The 22,134-nt window shown below is 34.5% G+C and overlaps 1 protein-coding gene across 5 annotated transcripts; it reads right to left on the bottom strand.

Annotated features, from left to right (window-relative positions):
• Positions 1 to 1,174: 1,174 nt before the first annotated feature.
• Positions 1,175 to 21,467, bottom strand: LOC109544082 (pre-mRNA cleavage complex 2 protein Pcf11). Of its 5 annotated transcripts, none has more exons than XM_048670511.1 (17): positions 21,289 to 21,467; positions 20,656 to 20,841; positions 15,400 to 15,525; positions 14,829 to 15,020; positions 14,516 to 14,767; positions 14,155 to 14,229; positions 13,237 to 14,008; positions 12,876 to 13,008; positions 12,564 to 12,799; positions 8,477 to 9,928; positions 5,723 to 6,037; positions 5,324 to 5,662; positions 5,123 to 5,243; positions 4,930 to 5,038; positions 4,575 to 4,758; positions 1,794 to 2,036; positions 1,175 to 1,730 (listed from the first exon to the last, which is right to left on the bottom strand). In XM_048670511.1, exons 2-17 carry the CDS (start codon positions 20,812 to 20,814, stop codon positions 1,315 to 1,317), a joined length of 5,124 nt encoding a protein of 1,707 aa, XP_048526468.1. In that variant the 5' UTR covers positions 20,815 to 20,841; positions 21,289 to 21,467; the 3' UTR covers positions 1,175 to 1,314. The 5 variants fall into 5 exon arrangements, with proteins under 5 accessions (XP_048526468.1, XP_048526471.1, XP_048526467.1 ...); XM_048670514.1 differs by having other exon boundaries at positions 14,829 to 15,005; XM_048670510.1 differs by having other exon boundaries at positions 21,300 to 21,467.
• Positions 21,468 to 22,134: the final 667 nt, after the last annotated feature.

Here is a 22,134-nt window from a genome sequence, read left to right as displayed (position 1 = left end):
CCTCACTTACTAAATTAAAATGACGTGAGACTTGTCTATATCTATGATGCGTGTGACATAAGCCTTATTCTATAACATATGTGTTGGACGTGAACGTGTGTGATGTGATACTCCGGTTCTTTTATGAGATAATTTTTTTCATAAACCTTTTCACACCAAAAGTTAGAGGTAGAAGTAGCACACTAATAAACTACCGTACTTTTATAGCACTTTTCTGCGCACCTGGAATGGATTAACTTACTACTTGTAACAAGTTAGAACATTCATGGTATTCTCGAGGGTACCTAGTAGTCATCATACGTTCAAATATCTTTGTGGAAGCACAGATATACGTTAAACATACAGTTGTTTAAAAGTCGGACTTTTATAAGTGCATACCAGGCCTTTACGAGTGTGTGGTGTGTACAAATATGTTAGTCGATTGAAAGGAATACATATTCTCAAGTTACTAGTTCCCCGTTTCAAGCAATGGTTGCGAAAGAGTTATTGTTTTGATACAGTCGATATTCTCCATGCAGCGAAAACAATAATTTTGGAATCGCTTGGGAATGGTATACCTACTGAAAATATCGCGGTGCGCCAGCTTGAAAAGGTGTACTATTTGCATAAACAACGAAAAAGTGAAAAAAATCCGTTTTTTCTCTGAAACAATCGCATACAACTCGGCACCTAGTATGCATTTTAGAGAAAAAATTTATAAATTTTATAAATTTGTTCATTATGAAATTGTCTACAAGATAGAGTTGCTCCGATATGCGTAGATTTCAAATGTTTGTTGCAAAAAGCTCGAAAGTGCGAAAAAATCCGTAAAAACAAGGTAATCTTAAATTATTTATTTAACATTGAAAAAATTACCGAATCACGCCATACATTCAGAGAAAATTACTTGACTGCAATACAAAACGAGAGCCGCAAGGTCGATTAAGATAGGACAAACAGATTTTGCATAATGCAATTATTAAGTAACCTACCTGAAAAAAAATACCTTTTTTAATTTTGTGCCAGGCGCAAAGTTATGAATATTTTTTTGGCCCCGCGCATTTACACTTTCTTGAACCTGTACAATTGCTATATTAACCATTTTTTAATTTTTAATAACTTTTTGAGCAGTTTTAAAAAGATTGCAAGTGCAGGACTGATGAGCTTAGTAGCTAAACTAATAAAACCAATATACTAATATTAATTAATATTTTATTGTTATAATTTGCTACTGTAGGTGTGGGACAATAAATTTACAGTGATGCGATCGATAGTAATACAAAAATTGATAACAATATATTTTCCACACAAAACAATTATTTTGGTACCATAATTTCACATAATAGAGCACAACCCCATCATTTCATGACCTTTTTTCACTGGAGGCATTTTCTTTAAAGGTACATTCTGCAGCGCAGGTTTATACCTAAGGATCTCCGGTTCCTCCATAGGAACTTCGATGGACTTACTTACATCACTATCACTAGAACCAGTACTAATGTCTTTAGGAGTTATCACAGGCAATGGCTTCGAAATGTTTATTTTGATTTTCGGGCCTCCGGAACTTGTTGTGGGCACTGGCATTGGGGTAGTCGCTACTAGTTCCACATTCCCATCCATGGAGGCGATCAGTTCAGGACGGGATCTCACCGGTTTCGAAACAGACACTTCTTCATTATCGACATTTAGATCGATAGGATCTTCTTCTACTAAGTTGTGCTCGTCCGTGTTCAAAGAAGGTGGTTGCATATCTGAAATGTTCAAAATAATTGAAATATGCAAAATTTAATTCAAATGAACTTTAAAGGACTTACCGTCATCTACAGGTTCACTCTTAATTTTAACTTGTCCCACACCTTGCAAAGATACGATCTCGCCTACATCCATAAAACCGTCATCATATTCAAGATTCTTTTCCTTCTTAATGACAACAGGCTGACTGCTAAAGTTCTTCTCGGCCGGAAGTTCTTCATCGTCATCGTCATCATCAACAACTATCTTGATAGGTGCGACTTCATTTAAAATAACGTCATCATCATCATCATCTTCTTTCACTTCTGCAACAGAAATAGTGTCAAGTATTTCTTTTACCATCATAGGTTTGACTCCGATTATCACTTTTTCCATCTTATGAATTAAAGTATATACAGGGTGTTCCAACGATAGAGTAAAGTAAGTTTACGCTTAACCAGGATTATTTGTTTCTAAATTCTCGTCATATTGTAAAGGTACTAAACGCATACTTTAAAAATATTCATACTTATACAGTGCTTCTGAAAAGTAAAAAAAACAACTTTTTTCTAGTGGCACCATTATACGGGGTGTCCCACCGGAAACCGCCGCGATCGATATCTGACAAACTGTAATTATGATAAATTTGTAGATGCAGCCACTCGAATAATTAATTTCGTTTCTCCTATAAGGAAATATGTATGTGCTACTTAAATTGAGTCGCATTTCTTGTTGAAAAGGACTTTAATCGAATTTCGACAAAATTTTATAAATATTAATCCATATTCCCTTCCTTGCATTATATTTGCTAAGTCACTACAACATTGGATCGCAATAGCCTTGACAAACAATTGCTTAGTCTTGATAATAAATAGATAACATTTATTTACTATAATAAAATAATATCAATTTGATAATAATTTAACACGATTTAACGGAAAGAATGCTGAAAAAATAAAACAAAACAAATTATAAATACGTCATATGATTTACGTAGACCGTGCAATAGAAGTTTTCCAACTTGCAGTTGTTTTAGAAACTTCAAATTTTGTGTCCGGTCATAACCGAGTCGTGACGAAACCAAGTGAATTGCATTTAGCCCCCGCTAGCTATACAGGGTGTGCGACAACTAGAACCTAACTTTCTTATTTTGAATACAAACCCCAATTTTTTTATCACGGTTGGATTAGTCTCCCAATTGATAGTTTGGGTAACCCTAGTTTTACTAACTTATCTCGTACAGATTTTGATATGTCAATTGTTTAAGAAAAAAATCAATTACAGATGTTTATGGAACCAGCTCTATGTATCTAAGGCACAGTTCTAAATTCAAACCCCAAATTTGGTAGGTAGTTACCTGAAAGCCCAAGCTAACTGCTCAGATAACACTAGGGTACCCATTTTGCAGCATATGGGTGCTTGCAGTCTACAAACATTGACATAAAAAATGTCAAGAAATTAGTCTTTTAACGGCACCTACTAACTTTTTTGGATCTGTTTAGTTTAGTTTCTTATTGTTTAATCATAGCAAAATTTTCAAACAGGATGAAAAAAGTTTGGAGGTGCCATTTAAAAAAACTGATTTTTCGACATTTATTATATTGATACAGTGACAGACTCCGGACTTGCGTTGTTTTCATGAAAGGAATGAATTAAGTGGCAACATGTTTTATTCTTGTAAAGCCTATTTGTCTCACAAGTATCTGTGATTGGTTTCGAAGCTGCTGGGTCAGCCATAAGTTATGACCGAATGACTGTTGTGCCTTTATGTATGCAAGGGCTGACAAAACCATTTAAGTTAGTTTTTGGCCTTCTTCGACGACGAATTTTTCATGCAATCTGGTAGTAATCATAAGGCAGGCATTTGCCGTTTTGCTTTGTTCAAATATCGAAATCCGTATATCGTAGCTGCGACTAGCAGCATATGCGGGCCATATCGAAACGAGATAAATAAGAATTCTCCAGTAATCAGTAGACAAGTACTTTGAGCACTTTCGTTCGTGCGGCTTGATAACGTAAAATAACCCCTGTCGAGAGGGCTGAAGTTTCCAAAACAACTATAAGTTGGAAAACTTCTAATGCACGGTCTAGGTAAATCACCCTGTATACATATTAGGTATGCTTTAAAAAATGTTCAAATACGCGACCTCCTTTTTGACTACGTAAATTTTTTCGTGTGTAGGGCTTCATTTTTGATTTTTTTAATGTTTTGCTGCAAAATAAAGCTGAAAAAAGTTTTATTGCTGACAGCTTTAATTTTTGCAATTTTATTTGGCTACTTCTATTATTAACTATTTATTAATTTGTCGTATTTGCGTCTTAAGGTATTTCTTTCTATTAAATATTATAATTTCTTTCTCAAATTAATATTATATTAATAAACGTAAATTTTTAAGTATCTAAGTACATACATTTAAGTGTATTTGTTTCTAAAGCCAACCGCAATCAAATGTTGTAACCTGCCAAATATAATTGAGGAATTAAAAAAAAATTAATTTATAAAACGAAAACAGATAGAAAAATAAAAGGTTTTCTTATTCTGAATAAAACACACTTGCTATCTAAGTGCTATCTATCTCTTTTCAGTTTGAAAATTAGTTTCAAATACAAATATTTTCCAAACCAAATATTAATATAGTAAAATACGAATGTTTATAGTTAAAACAGAATAACTAAAAAACAATCCATTTTCATTCGTACTTTATAGACATAAAAAAAAGTAATTGAAATTTACATGTCAATTCGAAACTGAAATAAAATATAGGTTGTTTTGTCAGGTGTTTGGGACACCCTGTAAATGTTGGAGTTGGATGAGAACAATCGGTGAAAGATAATGTTCGAATTTTTTCTCTATAAAATCTTACCTTCATCTTTTACTGGACTAGGTGCATCTTCAGGTACAGTCTCCTCAGCGTCATCCATTAGCGATACTACTTCATCAAGGGTTCCAGGAAGTTCTTCATCATCATCATCCAAAACAATTTCTAAACCGGGAATCAGTTTACTAGGAGTCTCGTCCTCAGTCCTACTTTGGTCCATACTCGATTTCTATCAAATTTAATTATATGACTAAAATACTACACTAATGTTTACATAGAAACACTGTACGCGATTCACGAACATTACTAAAAATGTACAGGTGCTAATCAGGAAAACATTATTTAAAATCGTTTTGTTGAAGTGTGAAGTCAGTTATCAATACCGCATTGAAAAACTTACTTGATGGTCTTCATAGCAGATTGGATGATACGTTTTTTCATCAATTCTCACAGAATTCCGCAAATGCCATTCTTCTTTTTCTTCGTTGAAGAATTGCTCGAAAACATCCCTAGATTAAACATAATCGATAAATATCAAGAAACTCGAATCGGATAAATTATAAGTACTCAGTTCTTTAAAAATCGGTAATTACCTGCATACGTAACAACGTTCGTCGGTAGTCCCAGGGTCTGCAGTTACGCTGGGAATTTCCACTTCTTCTTCAGCTTCTTCGGCCACCTCTACTTGTTGTTGTTGATCGAAATAATTTTTCTCTGCAAAAATAATTAATGTTGAAATGACTTACATACTGCAAAAAATGAAACTGACAAATATTTATTGTCATTTTTTTCACCTCTTTCTTCCAAATCTTCCAACTCCTCGTAGTTTTTCCAATCTGCCAATGAATAGTACCATTTTCGGCTGTTTGCGACTCGTGCATTCTTTTTTCCCTTGCGATTTTGTCGGAAATGCCAATCTAAATGCTGACTGTACCACATGCTGGCCTCTGGCGAAAATCGCATACCACAACTTGAGCATTGCATGCCAGTATAAAGTTTAGCATATAAAGCACCCTGCCGAATCTTTAAGGTTTCCGGTCTACCAAAACTAACCGGCTTCAATGCAGTTGATATGTTACGCTTTTGGGGTTTCGATGAGGTCTGATCTTGAAAACCGTAGGGCTTCTGAACTCCTTCAAGTTGAACAGGAACGTCATTATCAAAATTATCAAACCACGCAAAAGAGTACTTACCTTTTCCATTACCTACAAACGAAGCGACTTCTTTCGGAAGTGTAAGTTGTGGAACGGAAAAAACAGGTGGATTGGTAATCGCGACATCAGATTGCTTATTGTCCTGAGTAGTGAGAAACCCGGAATCGACCAATTTTTGAAACAACTCATTTATATTGAGCGTGGGGTTGGGCGCTGGTACGTTGATAGTGGAAGTGCTACTCACTGCCGGGGTAGCACTTGGTTCAAGACCTGGAAGTTCCACTTGGTAGCCTCCAGTGGAAGGAGCTGGCGTAAGCGATTGCGATAACACATTAGATATAACGTCAAGGTTACCTAAAAAATGTTAAATATTGTCAGGTTGCAATTATTGCTAATTTAAAGCGTTTGCTTTCATAAATTTGTGTAAATTCTACTTATAATTGAAATATTTTAACCATATCGAGTTTTAGATCATTTTAACGGGCTTACTTTTTAAACTGAACTCGTACTAAAACGCTTAATAATAGGCGCTTTCAAAGGAGATTCTCTAATAAACGCATAAGCTTTAGTTAGAATTAGAAATGTCGATGTTAGTGTCACTAAGTAATCACACATAGGTACTAAATTAAAATGTTGCCAAGAACAAAATCACCAATTTTGGCTTTAATCCGCAGCTCTTCAGAACCAACAGGAATTATTTCTCTGGTGTAATAATGCTTTAATATTACATCCCAATGCAATCAGTGACGGTTTCTGAAATCTCAAAGCGTATCCTGGGCACACTATATATATTATAATATACAGTGTGTCCCGTAAACATGCGACAATACATCGCCTGTTGAAAGGTCCATCCTTGAGAAGTCAGAAAATGAAAGAATAGTACTAATAAAAATATTATGCTTTTTGAGATATTTAAACTTTTTTGAAAATCGACCAAAACTCCCATCATTTGATATTTCGTACTAATATTTTAGTTTCGGAAATGGTCGCAGGTCAAAAGTCCATCAACAGATTTTGAATGTTTGCTTTGCATTTAAAAATATATATTTCATTACACATTCCTTGTAACTCCATTTTTATTATTTATCTTTTGCTTCATACTGTAGCAATGGATGGATAGCTATCTAGATGTCGATAAACACAAAAAGTAGTCGGTTATCTGAGGCATGTACAATTTTTCCCATACATAACAGTACAAAATATTATTCCAAATAACGAGAAAAACTGAAAGTAAATGTTCAAAGTGAGCCCCATTGGCGGCAGACTCGGCATCTTTGTATTGAGCCACGTTGAGCTTGGCTAATTCCCTGCGCTGCTCTAAAAGCCCTTTGCCGTACCTCTTCGCGAGTGCCTGTAGGCCGGAAGTAAACTTTTCTTTCGGACAGCCCCAATAAAAATTTAGTGGACTTAAATCCGGCGAGTGTAGTGGCCACAAAATACGACCTTGAAGTCCACTCGCACATCTATGTGCAAAAACGTTGTTTAGGTGTTCTCTTATAATCAATTGATGAGCATAGTGGACATGGCAACCGTCATGTTGAAACCACACTTATACTCTATATACTCTTATACAGCAATAATATTGGTCTTGGAGTAATTCTGAAAGTTGATTTTGCAAATGTTGCACATATAGCATTAAAGTGTTCAGGTAATTTTACTGGTCATATAATATTGTGGTTGACTATCCCTGTATAAACGTTGATTGTAAATTGATGCCTAAAAGCATGTAGATTCTCCGTTTGCCACCTGTTAAAGGAATGTATGTTGCAAATACCACCTCGCTTGCATAAAGACGCGTCTGTTCAATACACATTTTACATATTCTCAAAGGGTGTACCGCCATGATGACATAATAATTATACCGCAAAATATAATTTGGAAAAAAGACCGGATTAATTTTTATCAGATTGATAGATACCAATTTTTTTGCTAATTAAATAATATAATGCAATTTTTTGCTATGTGTTGTTTTAAGTCAATAAATTGTGACAAAACGGTATTATATGGTGGAAAAATTGTACTTATTTCAGCTAACTGGCGAAAACATATTTACTGTTTAAGAAATAGTTATTTTACCATTTCAGATTGCAGAAGAAGGTGCTAATTTTGTGCTTATGGGCATCAAGATAACTATCAATCCTTTGCTACAGTATTAAGCAAAAGATAGATAAAAATTCAGTTATAAATAATGTGTATTAAAATGTGTGTGTTCTTAATATAAAGCATACATTCATAATCTGTTGATGAGATTTTGAACCAGCACCAATGCCAAAACTAAAATACAAAAGAAACTTTTTCTGCGTAATGTTGCATAAAAGTAATAGTAACCGAAGTCAGGAAAATAAATCAAAATAAAGTAATAGTAACGAAATATAAAGTGATGTCAGTTTTGGTTGAATTTCAAAAAACAGGAAATATCTGGAATACAATGATATTTTCTCAATCTGATCCCTGCTTATGGGATACATAGTACTGCTTACAAAAGTAGAGATCAACGAGAACAGGCATTTGAAATCCTAACAAAATTCGTATGGATGGATGGACATACCGCACACTATTCTACCATGAAATTAATGTTCAGAATGAAAATGAAACTGGCGTGCCAGTATTGCAATTTTGTTCAAAACATACTTGATTGGTGTACAAATAGAATTTTCCCGACTAAATCCATGCATGTGTACCACACACACCACAATTCTATGTATTTTATATGTTTTCAATGATAATCAGTCAAATGGCAAGTACAAATACAGCTAATTTGTGTAGTAGTCTCATACAGCAATCGTAACTTACCTAAACCGGTTTGCAATATATTGTTGAAGAAGCCTGGGGAATTACGTCCATTATCTGGAGACTGATGTCCCCTCGCTTGATTCAATTTACTGGTATCAGGCCGCAAAGGTTCAGCCTCTAAAGGCCCAGATAGTACAGGTTGAATGTTGGTTTCATCTCGAACCGGGCTGGAACCTTCTTCCCCTTCCATGTCTTTAATTCGAACAAACCCAGGTCTGATGCCTTTTGGCAAAACTGAAAACCGTATAAAATGTTTTTTGCCGTGTATAATACAAGGTTTAGGGAGACCACCAAATTCAACATTAAATGGCACATCATTTATTAACACCCTTTTCAATGCATCTACAAATTTTATTGTACACGGCTCGCCTTCCACCATGAACGTTTGCAATTTGCCGTCGAGAAACACGGGGATCATTAGGGTCGCGTTGATGATGAGATTGATTTTGCCGACCACAAGATCGGTTCTCTTGACCTCTCCTATTTTGACTTGAGGAAGAGGTCCGTCTAATTGCACTGTCATATTAATGCTGCTCACACAGATGTGAACTGGTGGTCCACCAAAAAAGCATTCAAACCCGAGATCGTTAATAAATATTTCGCGGCTAGGAACTCCAAGCTTCACGCGGAATGGAAAATTGTTTATTGTACACTCCGTGTAATCGTTCCCAAACATTAGTAAATACGTCTCTTTGTTGTTAAAAATCACTCTTCGCGCACCGCTTTGGAACGAAATTTCACGAGGGTCATCATAGTTGATGAAAATAATGGCGGTTTCATTATAGATTCGAATGTCTCTAGGAATTCCGTCAATGTTCAGTGTTTTATTTTCCTCGTGTACTATTGTCATTTCCAAGTCTTCACTCGGACTTATTGCGATTGGACTTCTGGAAGAGTCATCAGGAAAAGATCCTCCCCATCTAGGATGTTGCTGCTGATGTAACCACGGTCTTATTGGTGGTCTTGGTTGAGGACCTTGAAGAGGTACACGGCCTCTTCCTCTCCAATCACTCCCGCCTCTAAAACGAGTTCGCCGATTATCTCCTTTTGACATGTAAGATCCATTGTCTGATGTGGATGACACACTATCGGCACGTTGCACTTGACCCATCGGGCCTGGCATATGCATGCGCAACCTCTCATCTTTATCATTGAATGGAATCGCACGATGAGATAAAGAAGCCTTTGGGCTATCTTCTGAATCCGAGCCGAAATCTTCATCACTGATCTCTTGAAGAGACATATCAACTAACGCTTCTTCGTGATCTTTTTTCTTAGCTTGACGCAATTTATCTTGCTCGATTTGGCTCAAGAATTTATTCAGGAATTGCTTCTCTTGCTCACTTGTCATATGACCAGATCGAATTGCCTTCTCGTCTTCAGATGATATCTGAAGACTTATTGGTCGCAAATCTTTATCAGTTGAAGTTTGTTGGATCTTGTTTTTATGGACTGAAACAAAAATTGCTCTATAAGATTTAGCATTTAAATAATGCACAGAAATAAATTACTAATATAATATTATGATAAAAAAGTAAAATAGCTTTGTGTCTGTAATAATATTGACTATCATCATCGTTTCGCGATGTATATTAGTTTCATTACATTTAGGAATGTTTTCCGGGCTTTGAAGCCGTGGTCTATCGGAATTTCTTCCTGGAATGTAATTTAACCGGCCGTGAAAGCCTTCATAGTCTGATATATTAGTTTCATTACTCGATGAGCGAACGAATCGAAACGAAACTTGCTTCATTTGTTCATCGGTTATCGGTTCTATTCATATGTTCGCGTACAGGGGGATCATCCTGGGTGTTTGTAACGACATATAGTTTATAAACTTTGTAAAATATAGTCTCAAAAACTTTGATAGATAGACGTAGCTAGTCTATCATAAATCTCGATTTGCTTGGGATCAACATTGATTTATATCGAGCGGCATGCATGGAAAATATATTTACAAACATTACATTATATGATTGAAATCCAAAATGTTATAACAGGAACGCAGTGTAATATTTTTAAGCAGTTAGGCACGTTTAATAGGGTTCAACTATGGCTCTACTTAAGGGATCAAATACAACACTGGTCACTGTTTATAAATGGCAAGGGATGTCACACGTTTATCACTTTAATTTTATTAAAAATTATTCCCCTCATTGGTGTTCATGATGTTATTGTAATTATCACCTTAAATTCTGATGAATTTTTCAATTTTAAATTTTAATGCGTTTTATTTCAGTATTATTTGCTGGTCGTTTATTACAAACTAAATAAGTATAACACAAAATACATTCTTGACTACTCTTTTCCTGATATTATATTGCGCACGCTACTCATATACAAGGTGATTCAAAATTGGCGTCGTTCTTTTGAAAGGATAGTAGGGGCTATCTTGGAGAGTACGATACAAATATTGACATTTTTTTCCGAAAATTTCCAGGTATTAACAGTTATTTCAACTTGGAGCTCATGTACTTTATGTCTGTCGGATTTTGGCATTCTTTCTAATTTTTCCTTAAATCATACTGAAAATAAAACACATTCAGCTAAAAAATGCGGATGGTCCCTAGAATCATGCTAGAAAACATTTACAAACTCTGATAAAACCTCCATATTGCGCACAAAGTATGGCATATTTACGTCATACTTTGTGCAGTGTTACCAGACTGCACAAAAGAGTTATATGTAAATGGAATAGTATACTTTCGTGCGAGTGCTGTTAGTTTAAGTTTAAAGATGCGTTGAATTTGGATCGATGTAGGTTCACCTTTAATTCAGATATTTGATTTTTCAAAGAAACTGTGCTTCCGCAAACACCAACAGTAATTGTGTATTTTCAGTTATGAGATAAATAACCGTAAAAACAAATGCTGTTAACACGAAGTGCTAAACAAAATCATGTTAAGTTGTAAAATAATATACAGAATTGAAAATATATCCTAATTAATGAATACTATTTGGCGACTATAAGCCGACTACGAACAACTAGACAACAACGACTACGACATTTAAATGTTCATATTTTCTCCTTAGGAAAATATTTCCTAATATACAATATATTAAAAATTTACTTTATTTTATTTATATACTTTATGCCTGTTATTTAAAGGAAATTTCCCTTGTCGAAAAGTGCAAGTATTATGCATGGGTAAAATAAGTGCCAACATTGCATTTTGTTTAATTTCTGGGGCCGAAAGCCCGTGTCCCATGCATCCGTTTGTACTATGATACGATGTTACGAAAGTGTTTCTATTGGTTGGGTGATCTGTCAATTCGTCAAGTTAAAAAATGTTTTAATTGTTTACATATTATATTTTATGTTGAATTTATTGTAAGTTTTAATAATGAAAACTACCCTTTTACGACAAAATAGGATTAAAAAAGTGGATCTGTTTTTATTATTATGGATTAGCCACAACAGGGAAAGTTAAAATACACGAAGATTTTGGGTTTCAGACCATATTTCATAACATAATATAAACGAATATTTCATAACATAAGTATTCTCAATGGATTCGGACCGATCCCTGAGTGGTACCGAAACCTTACCTAGATATGAACTCCGGAACTTTGACGAAAACGAAGTAAAATTAAATTTTTAAACATTAATTTGAATTGACAGATGTAGATTGAATTCACAGATACTAACAATCTATACTCGACCGATACTTCGCCGAGAATTCACGAAATACTATTTATAAATCGATCTGTCGGTTGAGGACGATCTCGTACTTCGCGGAGCATGAGCCGAGTATTGGCTTGAGTATCGTTTCCAACCGGTTTATACGGGGCATTAGAGTCTCAAGAACGAGAATGGCCAAGACTTGCGTATTGTAAAGCGAAACTCGATATAGAACGAAGATCGGGCTTAAGAACGACCTCGACCTTGTGCAGCGCGAGCTAACTCTTGATTTGAGATTCATTCAAAAATACGAGCATTGGTGTCTTTTCTCATACGAATATTCTTGGAAGCATTTTCGAAGTCCATGGATTTCCGGTACGAACAAAATTGCATTTAAAAAATTTACTATTATGCATAACATATAATAACGCACATATTGTTGGTAGAATATTAATAAAAACTTACATGACTTGTTCATCACTTTCTCCCGATTGGTAGCATTCGCTAGCTTGGCTCTGACGGCATCGAAGTTACTTTTCTTGGGAGCTAAAGATGTCATCTCCTGAACGACGGTTGCATCCTTCTTGGAGGATATGATTGGCGGTGGGGGCGTAGGCGGTCGCTCTATAACGGTAGCTTTCCGTTCAGAATCAGCGTGCATAGGTAGCTGTCGCAAGTCGGTATCTTCGCTCCCAAACAGCCTGCGAAAAAATAATTGATAAAGACTTTGTTGGGAAGAAAAGAAGGGGAAGTTTTCACAATAATAATCACACTTACACATCAAAGCTTTTTCTCTTCGCCGGTGGCTCCGATGTTTCAGACGATCTCTTCTTGGTTGAAGTTAGTGCTGACTTCCGTAAGTCGACATCCATGGAACTAATTGGTGAAACATGTGTGCTTGCTTCGGGGGCTATAACATTAAGATAATTATATAAACAAAACACAACTCTCCAATATAAAAAACTAATACTCAAATAAATTGGTACTAATAAAAACCAAATACATTTGTTTCAATTTCAGCTCTTTTCAAGTTTAGAATAGTTGTTTTACATTTTGCCCAAAAATTGAAATCGGTGAGAGGAATGTAAAGTATTCGAATATTCGAAAAATTCTTGTAAATATAAAAAAGAAAACTTACACTTCTGCTTCACTATTAGATTCTCTGCAGACGAATTTTTGTCATTCTTGTCTGACTGATTAGATGAAGCTGTGAGGTCATCATCATCCTGCTGCACCGGGGGGCTGTCCACCAAATTGCGCCTGACATAATTGCGACTCTTACCCTTTACATTTTTAAAAGTGGAAGATGTCTGTTTCGAGTCACTGGAGCGTTTCTCCTCCTCCTTGGGGGACACCTTTTCGCGTTTATTCGGAAAGGTGGTCGTGTCAAAATCGTGATTCCGTTTTGTTTCTGGTTTGTCCCTTTTCCGATTTTTACCAGGTACCCGTTTATTTTTAGACATTGGATGTAAATTGTTAGAACTAGCACTAGATAAATTGCTGTTGGAGCTGGAAGTAAACCTCGAATCGTTTATAGATTTATCAAAGTCGGCACGAGAGTTTTTGTCGACTTTTTGACTAGGATCCGAGTCGCGAATAAGCGAAGAATCATCGCGCGTTTTACTAGCATTTCTATTTTTCTTGTCATTCCTACTGGACAAACGAGGATCTTTGCTAAAATTTCTAACACCTACTTTATTAGTTATATGTTTATTGGTGTCAAGAACTGTACTGTTGGGAAGCATGCCAGCACTACCGGTGGTTTGTTGAGATAAATTATCCAATGTTTGTTTATCTTGTTGTTGACGTAACAAACGTGGATCTCTGATTGGCCTAGCTGCAGCCAAAGCTGAGTTCACTGGATTAATCTTTAATTGGTTGGTATGGGGTTTTTGAACCAAGGAATTTATCTGAAAAACAGTTAAGTTTAAAAAATTGCAATCCAAATAAATTATTAATACAATTTTTAAGTTTCTCAACTCTCTCAAAATTTCCACTTTTAAGGATTACGGGAAGGGATTTTTAGGATTACGGGAAGAAATATTAATTCATTTACCATGTCTGTTGGCCTAGGTTTCCCAACTGCATCTGGAAGGAACTGCTTGGCAACTTCCGGTTTCAATAAAATGTTCTGCAAATAACGAATACATGATATTTACATTTTTGTCCTACCATACAACTAAAAATATTCACATTTGCGAAAGTTGAAAATATTGATAATAGCCTTGGTAACTATTATTTTCATATTTAGTGTTATCAGCAGTCTATGGCATATGTATAGGAATTATATCTTTATATATAGATATTAGCTATATTATGCCATTTTTTTGCATGTTCTGACTGTAATATAAACAATTGATGGGGGGAAATACATTCAAAATAAGAAACGCGTGGAGAAGAAAGGTTCCTAAACTTACTGTGGCCACAGAAGGCACTCCTCCAGCCTTCATCTGCTCTTGCAACTTCACTTGCGTTTGCAACACTTCCAGTTCCAAGGTCTTTCTTTGTAGCTCTAATAACTCCTTCTGTTTTTGCATCAACTGCTCCTGCATCAGTCGAGTTTCTTTGTCCAAATCTGCGGAAACCGGCTTGGTTGGCAATACAGGAGCTGTTGGAGTAACAACTTCTATTGGAGAGGCAGCAGCAACTTTACTCTTAGTTGTGGCAGGCTGAAAATAGTACAATACTGTTATGGATTGGCAATCCACAAAAAGGAGAATCAAAACTTACAGTAGTCTTGAGAAACTTGGGGTTCAGATGAATACTATTTGTTGGTTGGGCAGTTACTGGCCAGGCAGGGTCGATCTGATGAATTTGAACATCGATAGCATACAGCTTCATTTGTGGGAAAACGTCGTTCCATGTTTGTCGTAGTTTGAACATTTCCAATCGGGTCTTTTCATCCACCTTAGAAAGAAGGGCCAATAATAACAAGACAAATATGATTAGATTAGTGAAATAAGTGAGAAGAAATAGTGCATGCAGAAAAGAGTTTGTCCAATAATTCGAATATATCATCTAGAAGAAGTACGGAATTTGATAAAATGAAATTGAAATGTTCGAACGATAAATAGTATTTCCTGAAATTAACTTAAAAGTAATAGGTATTATGAAGTCCCATTAGAGTATTGATTTAGTATAGCAAATACTTAACGCTATCACCACATTCAGCAATATTTAAAGGCAAAGGAATCGAAAAATAGTTCCAAATTAAGTTTTGTCTATAAAACAATTCTTTTTATTATACTAAAACTATTATTGTGAGTACGATACATGCAACCAAAGCAGAAGAGATACTTACTTTCTTGAAAACTGTGCAAAATGTAGACACAATGTTCTGACTAAATAAGCCCGTGTATGTTTCTCCGACGTTCTTCACTATACAATCAATGAGGTACAAAATTGGCAATTTAACGTCCGTTGCGACCTGTATTTGAAAAGAGAAAAGCTGCTTGTTTACCTTTGGTTTACGATTTAAAAAAATTCAAAACATCTTGGTAACTTTTTATTAATCACCAGCATAATAAAATGCTACACCCAAAGGTACTCAAGCACATTAGGAAATCATTGATGAGAAAATGCCTCAAAAATCTGATTCTCTGCAAATACTGAGTCAACTAAAATAAGTCGATATATATTCACCATACATGATAATAACACTTGCTACGGATTTATCATGATATAATGTTACTGTGATAACCCGAACTATCCTATGTAAGAATTTTAAAGTGATTTGATGAATGCATTCTTGAAAACACTTTATTAGACTGAGCGAGTTAATAAAAATATACCAATGATGCATTGCAATTTATTGCAAGCAACTCCATCCTGTAGTGAGGTGGAGTTAATTATGATAAAACTATATTCTAAAATAAGCATATAATACAACTCTGATTTGCAAATTTTAGATTTTTCCCAAATATAATCACTTTTTTACAGCATTGCAAACGTGTCCGAATACACCCACTTAATACCACAATTATATATATTTCTGTCGAAAACTCTGCAATATAGACGACATTTGGTTCAAGTCCTGGGAGTGTTTACCACCAGTAAAGCTATAACTTGAGGCAGAATGAAACCATAATATATAACCAATCAAAAATAATATATCTTGCAGATATCTGAACTCCGTCAAACAAAAAGCATAACTTCAGCTCGAGGTCCAATATTTCATAACAGCCAAGGAATATGCTTCCAACTCAAATTGCAGACAAAGAATGTGGACAAAGAATATTTGATATCAATATTTCCCCTTTTCCAGTTTTTTTTTTCAGTGGTGCTTGTCCTGTTAGAAGGCAGCCATCACTAGTTCCATTGATTCCGCTTGTCTCGTAAGCCTTACTTCTTATAATATTCTTCTAACAGTTTGGGAACATATATGCAGAACAAACGTATGTGTGTATAGCAAGAAATGGGAAGAATAAGAAATCGTAAGTAATCAACGAGTTACATAACTGGTGTGCCTTAAACACTGGACTGCTACAAATTACACAATATAGTTAAACACTGAGACCATCATATTCTATTACTATAATATTATTCTCATTAATTCATGAGTGGTCAACTTCGACTTTTTACTTATTAGTGGACTGGTAAAGGACAGGTTTGCAAATGTAGATGCTCTAATATTATCTGTATTTTTCAATACAAACGTTTCATACATATACTTATGTCTGCTGTTTCCTTGTGTAGTTTTATTTCCGACACACAGTGCTACGATAATATATCTGATTTATTTAAAGAAAAGCTATTTTCACCTTATGTTAATTTAAAGAGGTTTGATCGATCTGCACTTCGTTGTTATTTTACACATCCTTCGGTTTAAAACGATTAGTCAGCTTGTCGATAAACATTTTATTATGAATTTGAAAAGGCAACATTTGGAAATGTCAAAAAATGTTCATTTGCAAGAATGCAACGCAAAATCATTTCTAAATGCCGTTTTCTATAGTTGACTTGGATGATGTCTGGAACACATCTCAAATAAAAGTAACTTTCAGAAGTACACACAAAAATTAACATGATGTAGAAGGATGTATCTATAACACTTTCTTAAGATCAGTATCCCATGTCATTATTTCAATAACTGAATTACACTGGAGTCTCATTACTATTGCAAATGTTCGCAATGAAATGTGAATGTCTTATATTACCTTACATGTAAAAATCATCTGTAATGTGATAAAAAATAACAAAAGCAAAATGTCATGGAAAAATTGGCCCACCTTACTTTCAAACCTTTATTCAAATATATCACAAAAAATACGCTTATAATCAACTATTTACAAGGCCAATTTAATGCTCCACTCAACGTCTAATATTTTCCACTTGGAAATAATCTTAAAAATATTTATATAGAAATGGTTTTAAACCAGGGTGGTTTAGATGGATCTACAAAATTTTAAGAAAATGTCATGTAGTTTTTTTAGCACCGAAAAGCTCATAAGCTCATAGATGACAGACTCAAGATATTCAACGTTAAGGAATAGATGCAACTTGCTTTGCATGACTTGAAAAGTATATAAACTGGTTTTCTGACAAGTCCACCGTCGAAAGAAAACGTGAACATTATTAAAAACGTGAAACGCATCTGAATAAATCAATTGCGATATTTATAAAATTATTTAAGAGAGTTCTCAATCTAGAAAAAACAGAAAAATAACTCAAATGGAGACATATCTAGTTTCCTTTTTTGACAACCATCTAGCCTCGCCATAAACTCTATCGAACGTACTATGTTGCTAATTAAACTATTAGTCGATCAATTAATTTTGAAGTTAGTATTTAGATTTTCAAATTTTAACCAAAGTTTATAGATTAAGTCAAGCCACACTGAATGAAACTAGTTAAAATAAAATAGCCACGTATTAATTAAATTACCAATTTTGATATAAGAAGAACTTGTAAAAGCAGACTAAATTGAGAGCTACAGCCACATTAGGCCAGTTAACTATTGGAAATTGTTTTAGTTATTGAACAGAAATTTTTTGAAAAGTGACTAACTAATAGAGTATGTATTTGGTCGTTACAAAAAATAATTTTAATATAATTCTAAATGTAACTTGTGGCGTCAAACATTCTAAAGTTAACAATCAAATTTAAAAATTATGATGAGATTGATTTTTGATAGTCTAAATTCCATGTACATTGTATGATAAATGCCATGTATACATATATGTTACAGGCAATGTATCATCGAAATCAAGCATTCTGCAAAGTGACAAACTCGCCAGGCCATTGGCAGAATCATTGCTACTTTGGGTAATCCATTGACGGCACGGTATTTTAGACAATCTGCAGAATGCCGTATGCGCTAGTCAATCTGATCAGATCAGGTTAATCTTCATATTGACAGACAGTGGGCATGAAACCGGATACCGTTGCTTTTACTATTGCAACGGAACTTTGCTGTTTAGTTCTTTACAAGCAAATTTTGTTGTTTTGTATTACAGATTACAACCACTTTGTAAAAATTACTCTGTTAGCAAATGTGTGACCTTTTGATTATTAGTCCTAATAGCGTCTTGTGGATATGTTGTTTTGAAGCAATTTGGTATTCAGGTTTATAATGCAGTGTAAAAAACGGCAATTTTTAACAATGAGAAAACATACATTAACACGAACTGAGCCTAGTTCTATTAATATACGCAAAAATCAAAATATCTTTCACATTATTATCGAGGTAATGACTTGTGTTTTGTATTTAGGTTATTATTGTTGATAAGAGATATGTTAATTTTAATTAACCTAATTTAAACGAAATAATTTTACAATAAGTGAAAAATATTTGTACACTGCATTATAGATTAAATTTCACCAGTTTTTTCTTTTCGCTCGCAATTACCAAATGACACTAAAGTAAGTAGCAAAGTTTCGTAGCATCAGCTTTATGCACACTGCCAAGTCAATGTGAAGAGTAAAAATTTTAAACACTCAGATTGACTAGCACGTACGGCATTTTGCAGATTGCCTAAAGCACCGTAGTCAATGTGCAGATTTTCCAAAGCAGTAGTGATTCTGTAAAGTGCCTGTCGGGTTTTGATCAGTTAGTTTGCGGAATGTTTAGACATTGTGCAGATTTCCGCATTTTGTACATTGCCAGTAACATATATACTAGTTTGCTTTGATTAGAGTTGGATAAAACCTACGTTTTGTATGAAACATTTATATGTATAATTACAATTGATTAAATTGGAAAAAGATCTTAGATAAAATTTGATGGCTGTTTTCGAATCAAATGTTGACAAGTGACAAAATACCAAAGTATAACTTAGTCAACCGCCCCAAAAACAAATGTGTGCTCATCTGGAAATACCCTGCCAAAACCTTAAGTTCTAGTTAACTTTAAATGACGACTTGAAAAAACCCGCAGAATATAATGCAGAAATGATCAAGAATTTTTAACAATTAAACAATGTGAAACTATGGAAAACACTGCTCGAAATCGTGGTAGATAATAAAAACATAATGAAAGACTTGCTCGGAAATATGTTTATGAAGGTAGCCGTGCACTATTACAATTTATCGGAAAAGGGATTTAGTACTCAAAAAAGTTGTAAAACATACATTTAATGAACATGAAGATTGAAATGAAAGTCACATGCCCCTAATGGTACCGGGTGGAATTAGTAATTATTATCTTACATTTCATTGGCAAGAAATTTCAAAACTTACAGAGAAATTGGTAAAAAGAAGTTCGAACGGAAAATTACATTTGAATCCCAATTAAAAAGGCAAACTTTGAAACAGAAGCAGTTTTTATCAAAAGGTTTCCTGGAATCAATTAATGACTGTTAAGCAATGGAATTGAAATTGTATTTTTTCGATTTTCACACGGATTTGAAACTTTGGTAATTGCAACTCATACACGAATGAATGGGGTTGAGGAGAAAATACAGAGAATTGACTGTTTGCCAAAATTGGAAGCTCCAGTGATTCAATTTCTAGCCAGGTAACAAGGTTTTGAGCATCAATCATTTTGAGCTTTATTCAAAATCAATGTTTGAAAGTCTATTTGAAACAAGTTCGAAGCAGATAAAACGAAATTGATTCGAAATAGATAAATATGATCTTATTTAAAGGGTTTGCAAGCCAAACCCTTTAACTCAAAAACACACATTCACTTCATATTACAAAGTGGTAAAATTGATGAAACGTTAAAAAAATAATTTCTTAACACAGTTTTCAAATGACTTCGGTTTTATGACTATATTTTCTTCACTGTGTCTAGTAAGTTTCATTTTTGAGTTTGGCTTTCAAACTTTGCCAGATAACCAAGAGCTTATTCTAGTACATAGTATTATAAGGAATCAGGACATGCCTATTAGATAGATTTAATTGACAACTATACAGATTAAAAAGTGGTCTAACGCGGTAAGACCCCAATGAATTTACGGTATTGTGGATGGAGCAAGCAGTATCAAAAACAGTTAGTATTAACTGAAAGTGCCCAAGTTATTCAATTTATAGTTGAGTGTAGCTTATAATTGGCCCCATAAGAATAATTATGTAGGCGTCTAAACTAAGAATACTGGAGTAACAAATAAATATTGACCTTATAGAGATGTTCTTCAATAGCTTCCACTATTGTTTTCGCATTCGGCAGGTTTTCTTCGGCCAACATTGTTAATACATTTATCAACGGTTTGCTATTGAAAGTCAAATCGGCCAAACTCGACGTATATTCGGTCTTAATTTCTTCCGGCGTGGTCATTTTGAAGCGCGTTCATTCACCACAAAACTGAAAATTATAAACACTTTTCATTAATGACATTAACATTTACTGTTATTATAATAATAACAAATTGTGTGTGACTATAACGAGGTCGATTAATACAAACAAATGGCAACCTCACTGCATATGGTCTACGCAACAGAAATTTGAGGTTACCAACAAGTTAGAGCATCTGATGTTGCCAAGTGTATGTACTGATAACTCGTGGCTAATATCAATAACGCGTCATAAGAATGTATTATTATTATTATTACATTAAAGAAACGAAATTGAGCGATTGCTTTGTTAAACGCTTGAGATTGGGCAAATCACTTAAATCTACTTGGGCCCAACAGCTTTTCAAACGAAACTAGACTCTGGTGAGTGCGGATGAACATTCAATTCACTACTGACGTATGTTGCAACAATTAAATCACTTTATACCTAAAATGCTACTTAGCTTCAGCTACCTACCTTTAGCTTACCTTCAGAAACTTCAAACTCTTTCACTGGTTAGTTCCGATAAACATCATCAACTTGATAAATGGCACAAGTTTCCTCAACATACACACAGATTTGACGCGAACACCTAAACACGATATCAGATATTGGGCAATCCACTAAGTACTGAATCGTCAATGGCGGCCGCACTGACATTACAATCGGCCTAAGGCGGCGATGTCAAATGTAGTCTCGCAAATTACGGAATCAGGAAATGTACATCAGAAAACATTTCTATGAAAAATTATTTAAATTATTTTTTTTTAAATATATCTTACTTATTGCCTGATCAAGTCTTCCGGTCTTCATTTTTCAAAATTTAGTAATTTAATAAACGGAATATGCATTAAAAACGGTACTGTTGGGGTAAATTCCTTTAAGGTAAATACAATTAAAAGAAAATTTCCAAATAAATGCACATTTCATTTTAAAACAAATTGTCAAATTCATTCTGAAATATCGCTATTTAATTAGCGGGTAAGATTGATGAAATTTCACTTTTCCTAGATCTATGTTGATTTCCGCACTTTTGGCACCGCCGCACCGTTCATTGCCAGGATAGCCAATCGAATGACAACAAACTAACTTATTCAAATTGCTAATAACGTTCAAGGTTCCTAATGCCCACTTGCACCAAACTTCTTCTAAGCACGTCCTTACCTAAGTATACTTTGAAATTTAAGTCCGACTTAAGTTTCAATGAGTTGCACCATCCGTTTTTCACGTGTTGTTTCTAACCGAAATTCGAGACCTTTTTAAAATTTTGTTTCACTCATGGCTGCAAAACAGAAAGGGTCTCCTAATTTTGGCACTTCTGAA

This window comes from Dendroctonus ponderosae, unplaced genomic scaffold, assembly GCF_020466585.1.
Source record: "Dendroctonus ponderosae isolate FM_Combo_2020 unplaced genomic scaffold, Dpon_F_20191213v2 Dpon_F_20191213_1, whole genome shotgun sequence".
In the NCBI taxonomy this organism is placed as follows: Eukaryota; Metazoa; Arthropoda; class Insecta; order Coleoptera; family Curculionidae; genus Dendroctonus; species Dendroctonus ponderosae.
This window is presented reverse-complemented; position numbering and strand designations above follow the sequence as displayed.